The sequence below is a fragment of the Ursus arctos genome, unplaced genomic scaffold (genome assembly GCF_023065955.2).
Source record: "Ursus arctos isolate Adak ecotype North America unplaced genomic scaffold, UrsArc2.0 scaffold_28, whole genome shotgun sequence".
NCBI lineage: Eukaryota > Metazoa > Chordata > Mammalia > Carnivora > Ursidae > Ursus > Ursus arctos.
This window is the reverse complement of record NW_026622963.1, coordinates 34,188,840-34,207,918: the sequence shown is the minus strand read 5'-3', so window position 1 is coordinate 34,207,918 and position 19,079 is coordinate 34,188,840. Positions and strand designations below refer to the sequence as shown.

At 42.3% G+C, this 19,079-nt stretch overlaps 1 protein-coding gene across 1 annotated transcript in view; it reads left to right on the top strand.

Annotated features, from left to right (window-relative positions):
- The window catches only part of IQGAP1 (IQ motif containing GTPase activating protein 1), a 100,904-nt gene that overhangs the window by 19,215 nt on the left and 62,610 nt on the right, over nt 1-19,079 (top strand). The window contains exons 3-4 of the mRNA XM_026510510.4: nt 15,288-15,444; nt 17,046-17,123. Of these exons, the coding sequence (XP_026366295.1) occupies nt 15,288-15,444; nt 17,046-17,123 (235 nt within the window). The remainder of the gene's footprint in view (nt 1-15,287; nt 15,445-17,045; nt 17,124-19,079) is intronic.

The window sequence follows — 19,079 nt, the reverse complement described above, 5'->3', positions numbered from 1 at the left end:
CAAAGCATGAATATACATATTTTTGTGTTTCTTTAGAGTTGAGACTGTCTTTTTTGGCTTCTTGGTATCCAGGAGCACCCCTTCCACAGTGCTCTTCCACAAAGTAGGTGCTCAGGAATGTGCATGTAAATGGGTGCAAAGCTGTGTAGAGTGTGGGGTTTGGGGTGGTTAAGAGAGTTTCAGTATTGTGGGGATAAGAGCTTAGGATTATTTTTAAAGTTATTATTTGGCTGTGATTGAGACCTCCGTGCTATAATCCTGAAGCAAGAGGAAAGGAACAGTTAGTGTTGTTCAGCAGCTATTTACTGAGCACCATCCTTCAGACATAGAACAGGATCCCACCCGTATATACTTAAATAATTATATTAAGAGGTAAAGAGATAAAGAGATATATTAAGAGGTAAAGTTTAGAGGAAGTTTGGAGGAAGGAGAGCTTATTTCCAAGGGTAGATCATGGAAGAGTGCATGGAGGAGGTGACTTTTAAAAGTAACATTTGAATTGTCAGATGGGTGAGGCCAATTGAAAATTTTACCAGATCTTTATCCTTAGTAGTCATCTCCAACCCTAGCTTCTCATAATCTGGCTTGATGACCTTTACTCTCTCCACAAACTCTCAATTTCTCTGACCCTAACAAATTTATCCCATCTCATTTAGCATGCCAGCTTGACCTTCCGTGTAGTAATGGGAGAAGTATCTTTCTTCCTAAGACTCAATCTTTTTTTTTTTTTTTTTTTAAGATTTTACTTAAGAGAGAGAGGGCGTGAGATCGAGAGAGTACAAGCAGGGGGAGGGGCAGAAGGAGAAGCAGATTCCCCGCCTGGCAGGGAGCTGTACGTGGGACTTGATCCTGGGATCATGACCAGAGTTGAAGGCAGATACTTAACTGACTGAGTCACCCAGGCACCCCAAGACTCACTCTATCTTCTGTGTGTGGTTTGGATCGTATCCCTTCTTGTCTTCTAGGGTCCTCATTCCAGTATTGTTTCCTTAACTATAGCTTACATTTTTTTCTGCTGATTTTTTTCTCTGTAGCACATAAACGTCCTCATCCATTCAAGATCTACTCCCTTAATACTAGGCCATACTCTGATATTGTCCCTTCTTTTTTCCTTCAGGAAAAACTCATCTTTACTCCCCCAGTCCACTTCTTTAACTTAACTCCTGTGGGTGTGCTTTTGCACCCTCCTTCCCCCCTCTGAAATTTCTCTTGCTCGAATCACTGATGACCTAATTGTTATGTCCGTTGGAAATCTTTCAGTACTTTTTTTTAATACGAGAGATAGAGAAAGAGAGAGAGCGTGCACACACACACATGGAGTGGGGAGGGGCAAAGGGAGAGGGCCTTAAAGAATCTTAAGCAGGCTGCATGCCCAGTGAGAGGCCAGTGTGGGGCTCGATCTCCCCACCCTGAGATCATGGACCTGAGCTGAAATCAGGAGTCAGATGCTTAACTGACTGAGCCACCCAGGCGCCCCAGGATGTATCTTTCTTAATCTCAGTGGCATATGACACTCTAGTATGTTCACTTGATGAAATTTTCTTCCTTTTAACTGGGTAGCTTATACTTTCTGAATTTTGACCTTCGTATATATATTGCCTATTTAAGAAAGTAAATTCAGGTAGCACCTCCTCCAGGGAGCTCCTGCCCTTACTCCAGGTCTGAGTTAGATGCTCCTCTCTTGTGTTTCCACCCCTCCTCACCACCGTATCTTTTTTTATAGCTTTTCACAGTATATTGTAAATGCCTGATACTTTTCCCTGATATACTGTGAGCTTCAGAGGGCAAGGGGTATGTCCTTAATGAGTATGACAGTTAACCCGTCCTCCTGATCTGTTCTCACCAAGTACTAGATCTGAAAATTAAATTTTTGACCTATGACTTGCTCTGCAGGCTCTCCTTGTTCCCCTGGGGCCCTAGCAGCTGCAGCAGTAGGCCGTGGTGGCTGAGACTTGCTTTTGCAAAGAAATACGTACCTGTCTTCTGCCTTGTAGAGGACTCGCACCTGTTTCTTTCTTACACGCTGCTCACAGCAGTACCTGGGCTGCAGCTGCTGAGATTTAATATCATCTGAGTTTAACTCAGTTTGAAGATTTTGTTTTTTTCATTTAAGGTTAAAAGGTCTTTCACGCTTTGTAATAAATGGTAAAGTAGAGACGGAGGGCTTGATAGATTAAACGTGGTGATGTTTCCCTGGGCTCTGCATCTGAAGACTCTGGGAGTGAGCAGTTAATCCCAGGGACTTTAAAAAAAAAAAGTCGTTGAAGTAATAATTTACATGCCATAAAGTCTCCTATTTTTTAATGTACAACTTAATGATTTTTAGTAAATTTACCAAATAATGCAATTGTCACTGTAGTGTAGTGTCCATCACCCCAGTAAGAACAGGGACTCTTGAAATACAATAACCCTTAGACATTTAATTTCGGCATGTAGACTTGACACAACTTACCCAGTTCAGCAAAGAGTAAAAATTACTTGCTCAGAAATGGGTCTGTGTTAGGTATCAAGAAACACAGAGGTAAAAATAAATTACTTAAGAAAAAAGTTTCCCTTCTGTTTCTCACTCAGATTGGCTTAATTTATACTCAAGTTTCTTTTAAAGCAGACACTATCAAGGTCTCTCATGTGCTTGCATGGGTTGGAAAACAAGCTTTTATCATTTCTTACCTGGATGACTGCTGGTACTTCCCTAGGTCTTCCTCACCCTTCAGCGATCCCTCCTCCTCATCCATGCTGCTTGGAGTGATCTCTCAAGTTATATCCCATCACTTCATTCCTCCCTGAGTTCAAGACCTGAGCTGAGCTCAAGAGTTGGATGCTCAACTAACAGCCACTCAGGAGCCCCTGATCACTTCATTCCCGTTTCAAATCCTTCAGAGGGTCTGCACATGGTCTTCCCTTGGTCTGACATGTTCGTCCCCCCGAACACCACCACCACCACCACCACCCTACCGCACACACAGTCCTTTAAGACCTAAATGCCGTTTTCGCTGAGAAACTAGCCCTAATTCCCTTCCTTCTTCAGGTGGTGGTTAGTTCTTTATTGAATACTCTGCATTTATTTTTCTTAAGACTCGTTTCTGCCACAGTGGATTGAAATTACTAGGCTGTTTTCAGTGCCTGGATGGTGCTTAGATATGTTATTGTCTTAGTAGAACTCTAATTGCCAGGAAAGCCTGCCCAGCTTGGGAGGTTTTCAACGAGTAACCCTGGCATGTGGGGGCCTTTGCTGTGCAAGCTGGGTGTGGTAACCGGAGGAGTGGCTCCTGGAGGAACTGAATCTTGATGGTTTGGAGTAGTCAGTTCCGGCATTGGTTCCTTCCCCTCTGTATTGCACTGAGCTGGGAAACCACTGAAGTCACATGCTCAGCAGAACTCGTTCAACTTGTTTCCTCCTCACAGACCCCTAATTCACATTCCCACCCTGATTCTTTTCTGCCAGTGCGTGCTCGAGGTCTGGGCTTGTTTCAAGGCTTACCGCACCAAGAGTTTTCTGAATACTGATTTCTTTGTCTTGCTGAGTGGTGGAATGGGTAGGGCCAAATATAGTCCCTTCGACAAATGTTATCGGAAGGACAAGGTAGGCAGGTATTAGGCAGGTTACTGGGTGTCACACTCTAGGAGGTTTATTTCTGGGATCTAGCTCTTTCACGCACGTACTCCTGTGTCTGTAACACCGGTACACAGGTCCCATTACTTAGAGCCTGTTGCTGTGTGTTTGCATACAGTATCTCAGTTAATCTTCACAACAGTCCTAGGGTGTTTTTACGGACAGGAAACTGAAGCTTAAGTTAGTTAGATAAGTTGCCATTCTTACTTCCTTCCCTCATTCATTACTCAGGGAAGAAGTGGGTCTGCTCCTTTCCATAGCTTGCTGCCCCCTGTGTTCTTCAGAACGTTGCTTCCTTGGCTCTTTATTTCTTGTATCTTCAGTCCCCTCAGCACTGGTTCCTTTCTTGCAGCCTGAAATTAAGTGCCTCTTCCTGAGTCATAAAAAGGGAGAGGTGCCTTCCCAGGACATGCCACCATCTCAGACCAACACTTTCTCCATTCCTCCAATTTCTCTTCCCTTCTTAAACTTCCTGAAAAGGAAGTCTACCTTGGCTGTTTCTAGTTCCCTGCTTCTACTTGCTTTTCTAGTTGTAATCTCCCTCTCCCTGCTCACCACTCCTACTAAGATCCCCCTTATTCGGATCACAGAAAGCCGCCTTCCGTGTTTGCTGCGTCCTTTCCCCTTTGCCATCCACCTCTCTGTAGCATCGAAGTTGGTGACCTCTCCCAGGTTCCTGAAAAGTTTTCCTTCCTTGCTTGCCATCATGTGATTGTCTCATGGTTCTCATTTTACCACAGCGGTCACTATTCTTTGTAATACTCACCACTTAAGTGTTGGTGTTCTCTGAGGCACAGTCTTGACCATTTTTTAAAAAAATTATTTAAGTCACCTCTGCGCCCAGTGTGGGGCTCGAACTCACAACCCTGAGATCAAGAGTCACACGCTCCTCCGACTGAGCCAGCCAGGTGTCCACGGTCATATTTTATTTTGCTCTACAGTCTGTTTCTCGGGTGAGCTCATCCATCCCCATGGTGCCACTCTTCACGGCTGGGTCTCCAGCCGGGCCTCTCTCCTGAGTTTTCCAGACTTGTGTTTCCACTGTTTGCAGGATGTCACCACCTGATGTCCCGTTCATGTTTCAAGCTGAACACGGTTTCCGGCATGAATTTATCATTCTGGCCTGCTTCTGCTGGTGGCCCCCGCCTCGTTGCCTGGCATCCTCTTTCATTTAGTCATCCGTGCCACAAGTCACCACATCATCTTTTAAAATAAAACAACCTTTTGCCTTTTATAGAAGTTTCTGAAAGTTTACTAAACATGGTACATGTTGCCAGATTTTCTTCTGGAACAGTGTGAGAATGTGGGGTTTCCCCACATATTGGACAATAATAAGTTGCTATTGTTCCTTTTTATCTTTTCCAGTCCGATAGCCAAATAATGGTGTTATTGTTACTTTAATTTGCATGTCTTTGCTTAATAGTGAGATTAAGAATTTTTCATATAATTATGGCCATTTACTTTGTGAGTTGCCTGTTTGTTTCTAGTCCATTTTTCTAGGGAAGTACTTGTCATTTTATTTATTTCAAGCATTTAAAATGTGTATATATATATAAAGATTATAGGAGATTAATTTCTTGTTATGTGTTGCAAATTTTCCCTCCAGTTTTTTTCTTTCAAAACTATTTTAATTGCCTTATAGAAGTTTAACTGCTTTTTATGTAGCCAATTCCTTTCCTTTCCTTTCCTTTCCTTTCCTTTCCTTTCCTTTCCTTTCCTTTCCTTTCCTTTCCTTTTTTTTTTCTGTGAAACCCAACACAGGGCTTAAACCCAGGACCGTGAGCTTAAGACCTGAGCTGAGATCCAGAGACGGTCCCTTAACTGACTGAGCCACTCAGGTGCCCTTCCCTCTTTCTTTATATCTGCTGCCATAATTTTGTTTGAAAAGGCTTTTCCCATTTCAGGATTGTAGAACCATTCATCTGGGTTTTTTTTCCCCTCCTTTTATCTTATTCTTTAAAATCTCTAATCCATTTTTTTTTAAGATTTTTTATTTATTTATTCGACAGAGATAGAGACAGCCAGCGAGAGAGGGAACACAAGCAGGGGGAGTGGGAGAGGAAGAAGCAGGCTCATAGCGGAGGAGCCTGATGTGGGGCTCGATCCCATAATGCCGGGATCACGCCCTGAGCCGAAGGCAGACGCCCAGCCGCTGTGCCACCTAGGCGCCCCTCTAATCCATTTTTTAAATTTAAATTTAAAATTTTTAAAGTAAACTCTGCCCCCAGCATGGGGCTCGAACACATGACTCTGAGATCAAGAGTTGCACGCTCCACTCACTGAGCCGGCCAGGCACCCCTCTAATCCATTTGATGTTCAATGTCAGTAGCAAGATGTAAAGTCAGAAGCTAACTTTGCTTTTTTTTTTTCCTTTTTCTTTTCCAGTTATCTGTAAAGCCCATGTCTCCCCCTTCTAGCTCTTACTCCCAGCTGCCTAACCAACTGTCAAGTGGAGTCAGTTTTTCCCTTGTAATTACTCATCATTTTTCTTTCTCTTCCCACCATTGCCCTCTTCAAAGACCTTACTTGGATTCCTCTGACCAACCCACTCTTCTATTCAAAAACTTCCGTGGTTCCCACTGCCTGTGAATTAAAATGCTAATGCTCCAGATACATGTCTGCCTACTCTCTGCTTCAGTGATTCATCATTCCCCAAATACACCATTTGTTGTCAGGTTCCCCACCCCCCTTTTAAGTGATTTCGGCACCCAACAGGGGGCTTGAACTTTCAACCCCCAGATCAAGAGTCATACGCTCTACCAACTAAGCCAGCCAGGCACTCCTGTTTTTGTGCCTTTTTGCCCTTCATTTATGCTTTGTCTTAAATTATCATCCCCTGTCGTAGCTAGTTGTATAAGCATCTCTGTTCCAGGGGATGATCTCCTTGAAGGTGGGAACGGGCATTTAGCACATTTCATGCTGCTGATAGCTGTTGCATGGTGTAGTCCATTAGAAACGTATCCTGGGGCGTCTGGGTGGGTCAGTCCGTTGAGCAGCCGACTTTTGATCTGGGCTCAGGTCATGATCCCAGAGTCCTAGGATCGAGCCCCATGTTGGGCTCTCTGCTCAGTGGAGAGCCTGCTTCTCCCTCTCCCTCTGCCTGCCACTCCCTGTGCTTATGCTTGCACTCCCTCTCAAATCAATAAAATCTTAAAATAAATAAATAAAATCTTTAAAAAAAAAAAGGGTGTCCTGAATGGATGTGTAGCTGTCGGAGTGGATAGGTATTTTTTTGCAAGTTGATTTAAGGGGCGCCTGGGTGGCTCAGTTGGTTAAGCCTCTGCCTTCTGCTCAGGTCATGATCCCGGGGTCCTGGGATGGAGCCCTGAGCTGGGCATCCCAGCTCAACAGGGAGCCTGCTTCTCCCTCTCCTCCCCGCTTATGCTCTCTTACTATCTCTGTCTCTGTCTCTCAAATAAATAAAATCTTTTTTTTTTTAAAGTTGATTTAAAATATGTGTAAAACAAAGGTCCATAAAAATAGGCTAAATGTGAGAGGTAGATAAGAATTACTTATAAGAATTGTGATGTATTTATATTAAAAACAAACTTTTATCTAAGCACTCATTTTTCACCCTGTGTCCATGTCACCAGTGTTTAGTGTTCAACGTGCTTCTCTCTTGGTGCTTGATAAAGGGAAGTTTGTTGATGAGGTTGTGGACTGTGGTGCGGGCGGTTTCAGGAAGCCCGGCTTCGGAACTTGAGGTCTTGTTAGTGAGTGTTTGGAGGTGGTAGCTATTATAGTTCTTGAAGGAGGCAATATATTGTAACAATAGAGTTTGGGTCTTAGAATCACACCAACTTGGTGTGTGCCAGTCACCTGCTGGGTAATCTTGGATGGGTCACTTTTAGGAGCCCATAGTTTCCTTGTCCCTAAAATAAAAACAGTAATACCACTTAATGAGGTTTTTGCAAGGATCAGGTGAGATAATGCATGCAAAGTATTTAGCTTTATATCAGCCATGTGACGTTAGAGAGTCTTTTTTTATGTTACTTATTCTGAAAATGAGCCTTTTATTTTTATTTTTTTAAGCGGGGGCGGGGGGAGGGCCAGAGGGAGAGGGAAAGAGAGAGAGAATCTTAAGCTGGGCGTGGAGCCTAATGCGGGGCTTGATCTCACAACCCTAAGATCATGACCTGAGTCAAAATCAAGGGTTCGATGCTTAACTGAGCCACCCAGGAGCCCTGAAAACGAACCATTTAGATACTGCTGTATTCATGTTTAGTAGTTATGTTTAAGATCTGAAGCCACTTTTTAAATTTTTTAGATAATTTTCATGTGACTTAGACTTCTAAAGCAGTTCTAGTGTTAACTTGAGGAGGAGAAAATGTTGAAAGTTTATATCCCTTGTTGTGAGAGGAGGGACTAGGAATGCTACTCTCCATTTTCTTCAAACTCTGTGTGAGAGAGAAGAAATGTAAGGGTTTTGTCACTGAGTTCTGTTTGTGGCCACAGCTGAAGAGTCCTGATCACAGGTAATGTGTGCTGATGTTACCACGTGGTATGATATTCTCAGAACTTTTTTAAAAAAATGACTTATCTGGTAAAACATTTGTACTTGTAGAAATACTTGTACTTGAAGAAAAATTTAACCCCCCCCCCCAGTGTTGCCAAAGTGATTTTCGGAAACAGATCTCATCAGGTTATTCCCCTCTTAAAATCCTTCAGTGTGCCCCACGACTAGGATGGTTATTTCTTCCGCATGGAGGCCTTCCCTGCCCTGGCCAGTTGGTAAACCCCTCTTCATTCTTTTCAAGCCCATTAATATTTGTGGATGTGTGGAGCTGGGAGAGTTAAGATTTTGGGTAGCAGAGTTAGGATTCCCGAAGATGCTGACATTAGGGACAATGGGCTGAACGGAACATGAGGAAATATGGAGATGAGCGCAGGTAGTGGTTCTAATACGGAATTGTAGAGATAGGAGTCAGCAGCAGCGGATTTGCAAAAAACTGTTGATTGGAAAAATGTAATAAAAATGATTTACTCTGAGGCTTTGTTTGTGGTTATGGCGTGCTTCAGAATGAAGAGGGCGATCGTCCCGTTCCATTCCAGGCTAGATACCTGGAACACGGTGTTCATCTGTGAGTGAGGGTGATGTGGGGGGCCCAGGGGCCCTGCCTGCCGTCTGAGCGCTCGCTCCGTTGCAGGCACTGTTCTTAACGCTTTATTTGTATCATGTCTTGTAATCCTCACACCCGTCCTTCCAGGTCGGTGCTATTATTATTCCCTTCTTGTGAAGAGTGCTTGAAGAACTGTCACCATTTCACGGACAGAGGAGCTGGCATGTGCCTCATCATCTGAGGGCAGCAGAGGAAAAGCACAGATTTGTTCCGTACTGAGCCACCACACACATGGCAGCACCATGCTTTATATGCAGTCTTTTTTTTTTTTTAAGATTTTATTTTTAAGTAATCTTCACACCCAGTGTGGGGCTCAAACTCACAACCCCAAGATGAAGCGTCACATGCTCTGCCAACGGGGCCAGCCAGTCACCACCCCTCTCCTTTTCTTTCGTTTTATTTATTTATTCGAGAGAGAGAGAGAAGGCAGAGCAGAGGGAGAGGGACAAGCAGACTCTGCGGCAAGCGTGGAACTGATATGGGGCTCCATCCCATGACCCTGAGGTCATGACCTGAGCTGAAATCAAGGGTCAGACGCTTAACCAACTTAGCCGCCCAGTCTTATTTAATCTTCAGTGACGGACCTACCTGGAAAGTACTGTTATTCTCTTTTAACAAATGAAGAAACTAGTTAAGTGACTATCTTGATAAGGGACAGGTTATAAATCCAGGTGTCTCTCTCTCTCTCTTTTTAAGTTTTATTTATTTATTTTAGAGAGCGCAAGCAGGGGAAGGGGCAGAGAGAGGGAGACAAGTAGACTCCCCACTGAGCGGGAGCCTGATGCGAGGCTTAATCCCAGGACCCTGAGATCATGACTGAGTCAGAACCAAGGGTTGGATGCCCAACTGACTAAGCCACCCAGGGGCCCCTAAATCCAGGTTTCTTAAAGTCCTTGGCCAGCACAGGCCACTATAGATAGATAGATAGATAGATAGATAGATAGATAGATATAGAGATATATTTTTTTAATTCAGTATAGTACATCATTAGTTTCAGATGTGGAGTTCAGTTACTCATCAGTTGCCTATAACACCAGTGCTCATCATGGCCACGTTATATTTGTAATTCCGTATGCTGTCGTGTTTCACAAGGCAGCTTAGGGTGCCAGAGGTAAACTGGTGCTGGCTTAATAAAATTTCTGGCTGCTAGAATCAAGAAATGAAATGAGTTAACTTGAATGTTTGGTTCCATGTCCTCAGCAGCAGTCACGCTCAGCCAGTGGCATGATTTGGCTGAGAGGCTTTGAAAGCATTCAGGCATGAAAGTGGGGAAGTGGGTGGGAGGTGGAGGGAGTGGAGGAGTCGGGGTAGAGGAGCAGATCTTTAATAGAGTTTTCTGCCCGAGGGTTTCTGTGATTATCGTGAGAGTGATAAACATAAGACTTGGCAAAAAGTTGTGTTGGCCGTTGATTTTTCTTTCATACGTAGGTTTATTTACTTTTTTTTAAAAGGTTTTATTTCTTTATTTGAGAGACAGAGTGAGCGATCGAGAGAGAGAGAGAGAGAGAGAGAGAGCAAGCGTGCGTCCTCAAGCTGGGGGAGGGGCAGAGGAGGGGAGGGAGACGCAGACTCCCCGCTGAGCAGGGAGCCCAAAACCGTGGACTCCTCCATCCCAGGACCCCAGGATCATGACCTAAGTCTAAGGCAGGTGCTCAACCGACTGGACCACCCAGGCGCCCCAGGTTTATTTACTTTTTAATTTTAGCTTTATTGTGGTATAATTAACGTATAAAAGTGTAAGCTATTTTTTAGTGTACCAAAAAAATAAAGTATACACTGTGGTGATTTGTTATACATATACATTATGAAAGGTTTAGGTTTTGTTTTGTTTTTGTGAGAACATTCAAGTTCTACTCTCTTGGCGAATTAAACTTCCGCAAACATTGTGATCAACAGTAGTCACTGTGTGTTACATTACAGCCTCAGACCTTACTCTCTTACAGCTGAAAGTTTGTACCCTTTTGCCAACCTCTCCCTATTTCCTTTACCCCTTAGCCCATGGCAGCTACTTTTCGACTGTGTTTCTGAGTTTTGTTTTGTTTTTTTTAGATTTCATATATAAGCAATACCATGAAGTATAATGGCCACAGGTTCATCTGTGTTGTCACAAATGGCAGGATTTCCTTCTTTCTCATGGCTGAATAATAGGCCAGTGTGTGTGCGCACGCACGTGTGTCGCATCTTCTGTATCCATTCATCTATTGATGGGCACTTACCTTGTTTCCTTGTCTTGACTATTGTGAATAATGCTGCAGTGAACATGGGAGTGCAGACGTCTCTTTGACAGCCTGCTTTCATTTCCTTTGTGTACCCAGAATTGGGGATTGCTGGATCATATGCAGTCCTATTTTTAATTTTTTAAGGAGCCTCCACATTTCTCCTTAGTGGCTGCACCAGTTTGCAGTCCACCAGTAGTGCACACAGGGTCTCTTCTCCTTTTGATGATGGCTGTTCTAGTAAGTGTGAGGTGATGTCTCATTGAGGTTTTGATTTGCATTTCCCTCACGATTAGCACCTTTTGTATGTCTTCTTTGGAAAAATGTCTATTCAGTTCCTCTGCCCATTTGTAAATTGGATTGTTTGTTTTTTTGCTGTTGAGTTATATGAATTCTTTATGTATTTTGGATATTAACCTTTTATCGGATACATGATTTGCAGATACTTTCTTCCATTTCTTAGGTTACCTTTTCCTTTTGTTGATGGTTTCCTTTCCCTGTGCAGAAGCTTTTAAGTTTGGCGTAGTTCCACTTCTGTTTATTTTTGCTTTTGATGCCTTTGTTTCTGGTGTCAAATCCAAAAATACCATTGCCAAGACTGATGTTAAGGAGCTTACCTCCAATATTTTCTTCTAGGAGTGTATAGTTTCAGGTCTTACGTTCAAGTCTGTAATCCATTTTAAGTTGATTTTTGTGTATGGTGTAAGGTAGGGATCTATTCATAGATTTATTTAAAAATGTATTTAAAAAGCAAGGGGCACTTGGCTGGCTCATTTGATAGAGTATGTGACTTGATCTCAGGGTTGATCTCAGGTTGAGCCCCACGTTGGGATTACTTAGAAATAAAATCTTAAAAAAGAGATTACTTAGAAATAAAATCTTAAAAAAATAAAATGTATTTATAAAGCTAAATTAAATGCTTACGTTTTATACGAAAGCTTTGTGTCTGAGTTGAAAATCAGTGTGGACTTAAAGTTAAATATTTAAAACCCTATTTAGTGGACAGAATGTGGAGAGATATTAAGACTTCTTCCTGTATGGGGTATCTGACACTTTGCCCTGTTTATTCCGCCTGTGGGGCTCAGCCCTGTTAGGTTTTTGGAGTGACGTGGTAAGAGCAACTGTGGTCTAGTGAGGAGGATTCTTTTTTTTTTTTTTTTAAGATTTTATTTATTTATTTGACAGAGAGAGAGACAGCCAGCAAGAGAGGGAACACAGGCAGAGGGAGTGGGAGGGGAAGAAGCAGGCTCCCAGCAGAGGAGCCTGATATGGGGCTTGATCCCAGGACTCTGGGATCACATCCTGAGCTGAAGGCAGACGCTTAACGAGTGAGCCACCCAGGCGCCCCGTGAGGAGGATTCTTAACTAGGAATCAGGGTCCTGTTCTTCAGCCTTTGCCACTCGCTAGGGGTTGACCTTGGACAGATAGACCTTATACTTGTGAAATGAGGGAGTTGTACGAGTAGGTATAGCCTTTGGGTAGCTTTTGAACAATAAAAAAAGTTTCTTTAATGTTTATAATTTTTTTATTTTGGAGTTACCCATCTAAGGTCCTTTCCTTAGGAATTAATTCTAAATACAGCAGAACATTGTGCACAAAGGTGTTCCTTGCAGTATTATTTAATAGTCGAAACTATTTGGAAGTGACATAAGGGTCAACATAGGTGGCCGATTAAGCACTTGGTAGAATTTTTGTGTAACTTAGTCTTCAGAAATTATATAGTAACATAGAAAATATTCATAAAATATTGAGAAATGTCTAATAATTTTCTCTAATGAATATGAATTATTATATTTTAAAAAAGGCATTTGCTCTAGAAGTTTTTTAAGTTCCTGCCTATTATCTTGTGATTCATGGTTTAGGGGCAGAGGGGGAAATCTCAGATGCACTGTAGAGGACAGAAAGGAGGGTTTGTTGTATCTTCTTGGGATTATAGTAGAATCTAGACTTCTGCAAATATTAAAAATTAGAGTAACATAGAACCCTACTTAGTGCTCTTAATTTTTCAAAGTAATTTGGTCCTGATTTAATGTATTTTATTTTATTTTTTTAACTTATTCTTATAAACGAGCCAGGTGATACTCTGTTGTGAGACAGAGGTCACCACGCCATGTGTGGTAATTTGGAGGTCAGCTTTGGGTTTGGGGCAGCTGAGAGACACTTCTGTATTTTGCCTGTTTATTCTAGCTCTCCCTTACCCCTTTTCATCAGATCACAATTGGCTCTTCTTCTGGCCTGACATTTCGGTGATGTGCAAAGTATTCTGTTCCATTATACAAAACTTCTAAGTCTAGCTATTAATCGGACTGTTTTATAGCAGTTTGCCTAGGGAAGGCGAGGATAAAGGCTTGTGGGAGATGTCGCCGTGGTCCCTCCTTTTACTTTGATTTTGACGTAGTGACTCAGAGGAGAATGAAACGCCCTTGGTAGCTAGCTGGGATTCAAGGCAAGAGCATGCACTGTGCTGTTTATCCATAGTCTTCCCTATGTGTTTACCTTGTTTCGAGGAGAAGAGAAGTACGTTTTTCCTCATTACATGGCAAAGGGCTGTTTTTGGCTTAGACTGCAGTTGTTCTATGTTTGTTTCTGTTAATGAGAACACAAGTTAGACTGTCCCCTGAGAGCTGGGGTTGCCAGGAGCTGTTTGCCATATCCTTTTTAGCAATAAAATATTGGAGGGCTGATTATAGGACATGTATCCTTGGACTACAACTGTTTTTTCCATACCAGCGGCCCAAATTCTTTTCCAAATTGCCCTCTCGTCTTTGGGCTCTTGGATTTTGTAGCTCTTACCAATTGGTATCTAATTTAACTACTATGGCAACTCTTCTGGAAAACTTATTTGTCATCCCCCGCACCCCCCCCCCCCCCCCCCCCCCGCTGCCTTAACATTTAAGTTCTGCGACCTGAAGGAAAAGCCAGAGGTGAAAACTTTTTATCATTGGGTATAGGGAATGATGAGAAAATTCTCTGGCCCATGCGTGCACCCAGCCAGTATTTACTTAGTACATACTACGACTATTTATAGAACTTGAGAAACAGGGGAATTGTTCCTTTTCCTTACGATTTTGTAAAAATTCTGAGTAGTAACCTCAGTTTGGAAAGTTAGAATTAATACAGGAAAGTCAATTCTGAATTATAAAAGTAACAATTTATAGAAGTATCATAAATTTAAGGTCTGTTGTATATCCTTCAAGCAATTTTATTAATAAAAGGATTACATAAAAATGCATATGGGGATACCTGGGTGGCTCATTCGGTGAAGCGTCTGCCTTTGGCTCAGCTCATGATCTCAGGGTCCTGAGATGAGCCCCCCGCATCAGCCTCCCTGCTCAGTGGGGAATCTGCTTCTCCCTCTCCCTCTGCCTCTCTGCACCCCCCGCCCCACTCTTGTTCTCTCTCTTTCTCAGATAAATAAATATAATCTTTAAAAAAAACAAACCAGGGCGCCTGGGTAGCGCAGTCGTTAAGCGTCTGCCTTCGGCTCAGGGCATGATCCCGGCGTTCCGGGGTCGAGTCCCGCATCGGGCTCCTCCGCTGAGAGCCTGCTTCTTCCTCTCCCTCTCCCCTGCTGTGTTCCCTCTCTCGCTGGCTGTCTCTCTGTCACATAAATAAATAAAAAAAAAATCTAAAAAAAAAAAATAAAAAAAAAATAAATAAAAAAAAATAAAAAAAACAAACCATTGCCTTAAATGATTTTTAGTTACCTACATTTCTGTTGGTAGAAAATATATGCAGATATGCGTTGTTTTATCTTGAGCCTCCCTGAAATCTCTTGAGAGATGTTCTAGGGGGGAAATACAGTTTCCTTCCCCACCTGAAAAACACGCATTTATTCTTACTGCTTCCATTGGCAATTTCCTTCCGTATTTTAGCTGAGACAATTGACTATTCATGTAACCCCCAAATAGCCTTAAAATCTGAACCTAGAAATTCTCTGTGGATTCTGAAACTGGAAGAGAACATCAATACATTTAAATTTTCGAACAGTTGAAGTGCTGGCTTCAGTTACAAATGGCTTTTCTTAGGGGTTCTGCAGGAGTAACTTAGGGTTAGGGCCCCAGGTTTCTGGGCAGTTGGAGCCTGGGAGCAAACTGGCCCTGCTGCCGCAAAAGAAGCCAGGGTAGAGAAGAAGGTGGCCTTGATGCTTGGGAGTTTTCCTAAGTTCCTTGCCTCTGAGATCTGACTGGATCAGGACAAGGATGTGTGTGAAAACGGATGTTAAAAGAGCATCGCTTATGTGGAACTTAAACTCTTCCAAGGAGAATGGAAATGAGGCTCCTTAGGAGGGGATCAGACCTTCCTTCTCTTCTCATATCCTCTCCCCTTTCGTGCAGGTGGATGGAAGCGTGCCTCGGAGAAGACCTGCCTCCCACCACAGAACTGGAGGAGGGGCTGAGGAATGGGGTCTACCTTGCCAAACTAGGAAACTTCTTCTCTCCCAAAGTGGTGTCCTTGAAGAAAATTTACGATCGAGAGCAGACCAGATACAAGGTGAGTCCTTCCTTGCTTGGGGCTTAAATTTCCATAAACTTAGAAGATTAGTGGACTTTATCCTGTGTAAGAGTTTATTGAGAAATATGTGTGAGTGTGTTTGTTCTATCAAAATAAAACACCTGGCAGAGTGGAGAAGATAGTGCAAAGTCAGGTATAGTAGTAAAAGGGGGCTATCTGTATTTTTGATACAGTTCCTGTGATGGTGTATGTCTAGAAATCTTCATGGTCCTTAATGAATTTTTTATTTCTTAGAGGGAGAGGAGGTAACTAGGGGGAGTTACAACTTTAAGTATTGAATGTGTTGGCAAACTGAAAGCAATAGCAATGCAACTTTAGGGGAATAAAAGGCCCCCCTGTGATGTTAAATAAAATTCGAGGTAAATTGGGAGAGCAGTCCAATTTCAGGAAATCAAGGTAAGTGAGAGACTTTGATTCTTGTGGCCCAGGGCCCTGAAAAAGAAAAATCAAGTTGGGATGTTGACAAGGACCAAAATTTGTTCTGGGGGAGCTTTCCTATGAGCAGCTGTTTGGAAAAGGACAAGCGTAAAAGGTAGTGGAAGCTTGCAAAACCAAGAGCAGATGTAAGCAGGGCGACTGTAGGAGTTGGGCCAGAGCTCAGAATGAGCTAAGGATGAAGACAGAATCAAAAGAAGTTTTTATGTTTTGTGTTTTATGTTTATATTCAAAGGACAACAAGGAGGATGTAGGTCCTGAACCAAAATTAACATCCCAAAGAGAAACTTTCCTTTTCTGAAGACAGTTTTGGAGCTGCTCCGTGGAGCACTATGCAGTGTGGGACAGAGCAGCAAGACATTCGTTCATTCATTTAATAAGATTTATTTATTTTTAAGAGAGAGAGCTAGCATGAGCAGGGGGAGGGACAGAGGGAGAGAATCTCAAGCAGACTCCCAATGGACCCCAATGTGGGGCTGCATCCCATGACCCTGGGTCATGACCTGAGCCAAAATCTAGAGTCAGACGGTCAGCTGACTGAGCCACCCAGGCGCCCTGAGCAACAAGACATTTGAGACAGGAGTGGAGACTACGTGGCAGTAGAAACAGTAGTCCTGCCCAGAGAGTAAATCTTTTCTGTAAAATAACAGACCTAGAGGTTTAGAGGGGGATATTTGTGTGTGTAGTATGAAAACCCTGATTAATATAGTTAATGATATCTGTCAGTTTGTGAGTATTTTCTACCTGACAGATACCACCCTGAGTGCTTTATGTGCATTTTCCCATTTCATTGCAACAAACATGTAAAGTAGGTGTTACAGATGACAAAGCTCAAAGAGGGGAAGCCACTTGCTCAGTGTCACCAGTAGACAGCCAAGCCAGGGATTGAATCCAGGATAATTGAATTCCAAAGACCGTGTTCTGTAGAGCACATCATACAGGAAGATTCTCCAGGCGGTTCTCAATGGAAGGGAGCTGAGATGTGGATTTGGCTTTTTAGGATTGGAATGTGAACATAATGCTATAGACCTTCAATTTAAGGGGAACTTGCAAAGTTTCATAAAGAAACTTTCGCAAAGGGAGTCTCTATTTAGTATTTGCTTCAATACTGCCAACAGTGCCTAATTGTCTCTTATTTGTTCTAGGCAACTGGCCTGCACTTTAGACATACTGATAATGTGATTCAGTGGTTGAATGCCATGGATGAGATTGGATTGCCTAAGGTAACTTACGTGATATTCAGAGTTCTGGCTTAGATAGGCTGTTTTGGCACATAGTTCTCATTCTGCCTGTAAAATTATTCTCAATTGAATCTTTGATGATTTTCTTTCTTTCTTTTTAAGTACTAAAGATCTCTTTCTTTCTTCTGTTTGTTTTAGAGAATAGTTTTGTTCTTTCTCTTTTATATTCCTCATCCCTGCTTCATCTCACCCTAGAGAAATTCCCTATGATATTGACTTTTACTACATCAAACTGTAGACTTACATTAAAATCCACATGCCATGAAATCCACCTTTTTAAAGTACACAATTCAGTGTTTTTATTTATTCACAAAGTTGTTACGTTAAAATTTGACTTTAGGAAATATAAGGAAATATTTTAGAAGTGTCATTTTCCAGCTGCAGAGTATTCCTCTATCTGTAAGAGAGCGTAATGGGCTATTATTTTATGTTTCAAATTGTAGAGGCAATATGATGGCAATTACTTTTCATATCTTGTTTTGGTGATGGCTGTAGTCCTTCTTGAGGGTGCAGTGGGTGTGCAAAACCTGCAGGCGTACAGTTGAATGGGCTTGGAGTGCGTGTGCGTCCTCCAATGTTCTGCTCAGGAGTTTATTTTATTTAGTACCACTCTTGGCAAAATTGCCATCTCTGGCCTCCGCACTGCCCTCCTGCCATCCTGTCTTGAACCCAGAAGGCCATGCTTTATTGTCAACTCTAAGAGGCGTGGACATCTTGTTTGTTTTCCATATCCTTTGACCTAAGAATTCTGCTTATAGGAATTTATCCCTCCCCTCACATCAGACAAGCCCGAAAAGATGGGCACATAAGGGTTTTCAAGCATTGCTTAGAACAGAAGAAATTGATAGCAACCACATGTTCCTTCAGTGGGAACATTAACTGTGCTGCAGCCCGTCGAACACTAGCACAGCCATTAGAAAGGATGATATTAATCTGTACAGACAAAGGAAGTTGTCTGTGAGGTGTTATGTGGGGGGAAAAACCCTAAATGGGCTAGGGTTATGAGAGTTTGTGCTCTGGCTAAGGTGAGGTCACTATTTTTGGGTAAAAGTGAGTATTCTTGGGAACAGTCTGTAAGGAGGTGACAGTTTTCATTGCTGTGTGATGGCATTAAGGGGCAGTTCTTATTTTCTTTATAACTTCCTGTAGAGTCTAAATTTTTGTAACCAAAGAAAGATTGAAAAAAGTGAGATGGGGAGGATCAGAAAGTGGCTAAGACCACTGGGAGATGAAATTTGGGATTTAGCATAGCGTGGAGCTCAGTTTTGCATATCTGTGTTATGAATTGAGTTAAATCCAGAGCCAAGTCTTTGCAGAAGACTAGCCTTTGTCCTCTTTTTTTCAGAGCAAAGTGCTGAAGCTCTCTTCCTCTCGCTGGTAGGTTTGAGAATTAGGGCCGCAAATATCAGGAAACGCAGTGTGTGAAGTTCTTAACACCTGCTTGGCCTGTATCTTGTACCTGTTTCTTAAGCAGTATGCCTGATGGGCAGTGATGATTTAACCTCTTTTAAATGGTACTAAGAGCTTTGTTAATATGTGCTATTACTAGTAGTATTGTTACTACAAAATGCTTTTTTAATGATTTAATTTTACTACTTTTCTTGTTTACTAATGGTAGCATATTGTCCTGGACCACAGCTGCAACAAGCATAGAATTCCCCAAAGGCTTTCAGGGACAACAGGGCTGTCATGGCTGTCAGCCTTGGAATGTCCATCCTACATGATTTAGGTCCAGAAGACTTGAGTAATGTGGACTAATGATACTTTTCCTAAAAATTGTTGCCCATGATATAATGTATGATATATAATTGATAATACATATATCGTGTTTACAGGGATGTCTTCCCTAATCTCTTACTATGGTACATATAGGCTAATTATAGAAACTTAATTTGGTAAGTTTTTGGTTCTTATCCCTTTTGTCTTTTTATTTATAAT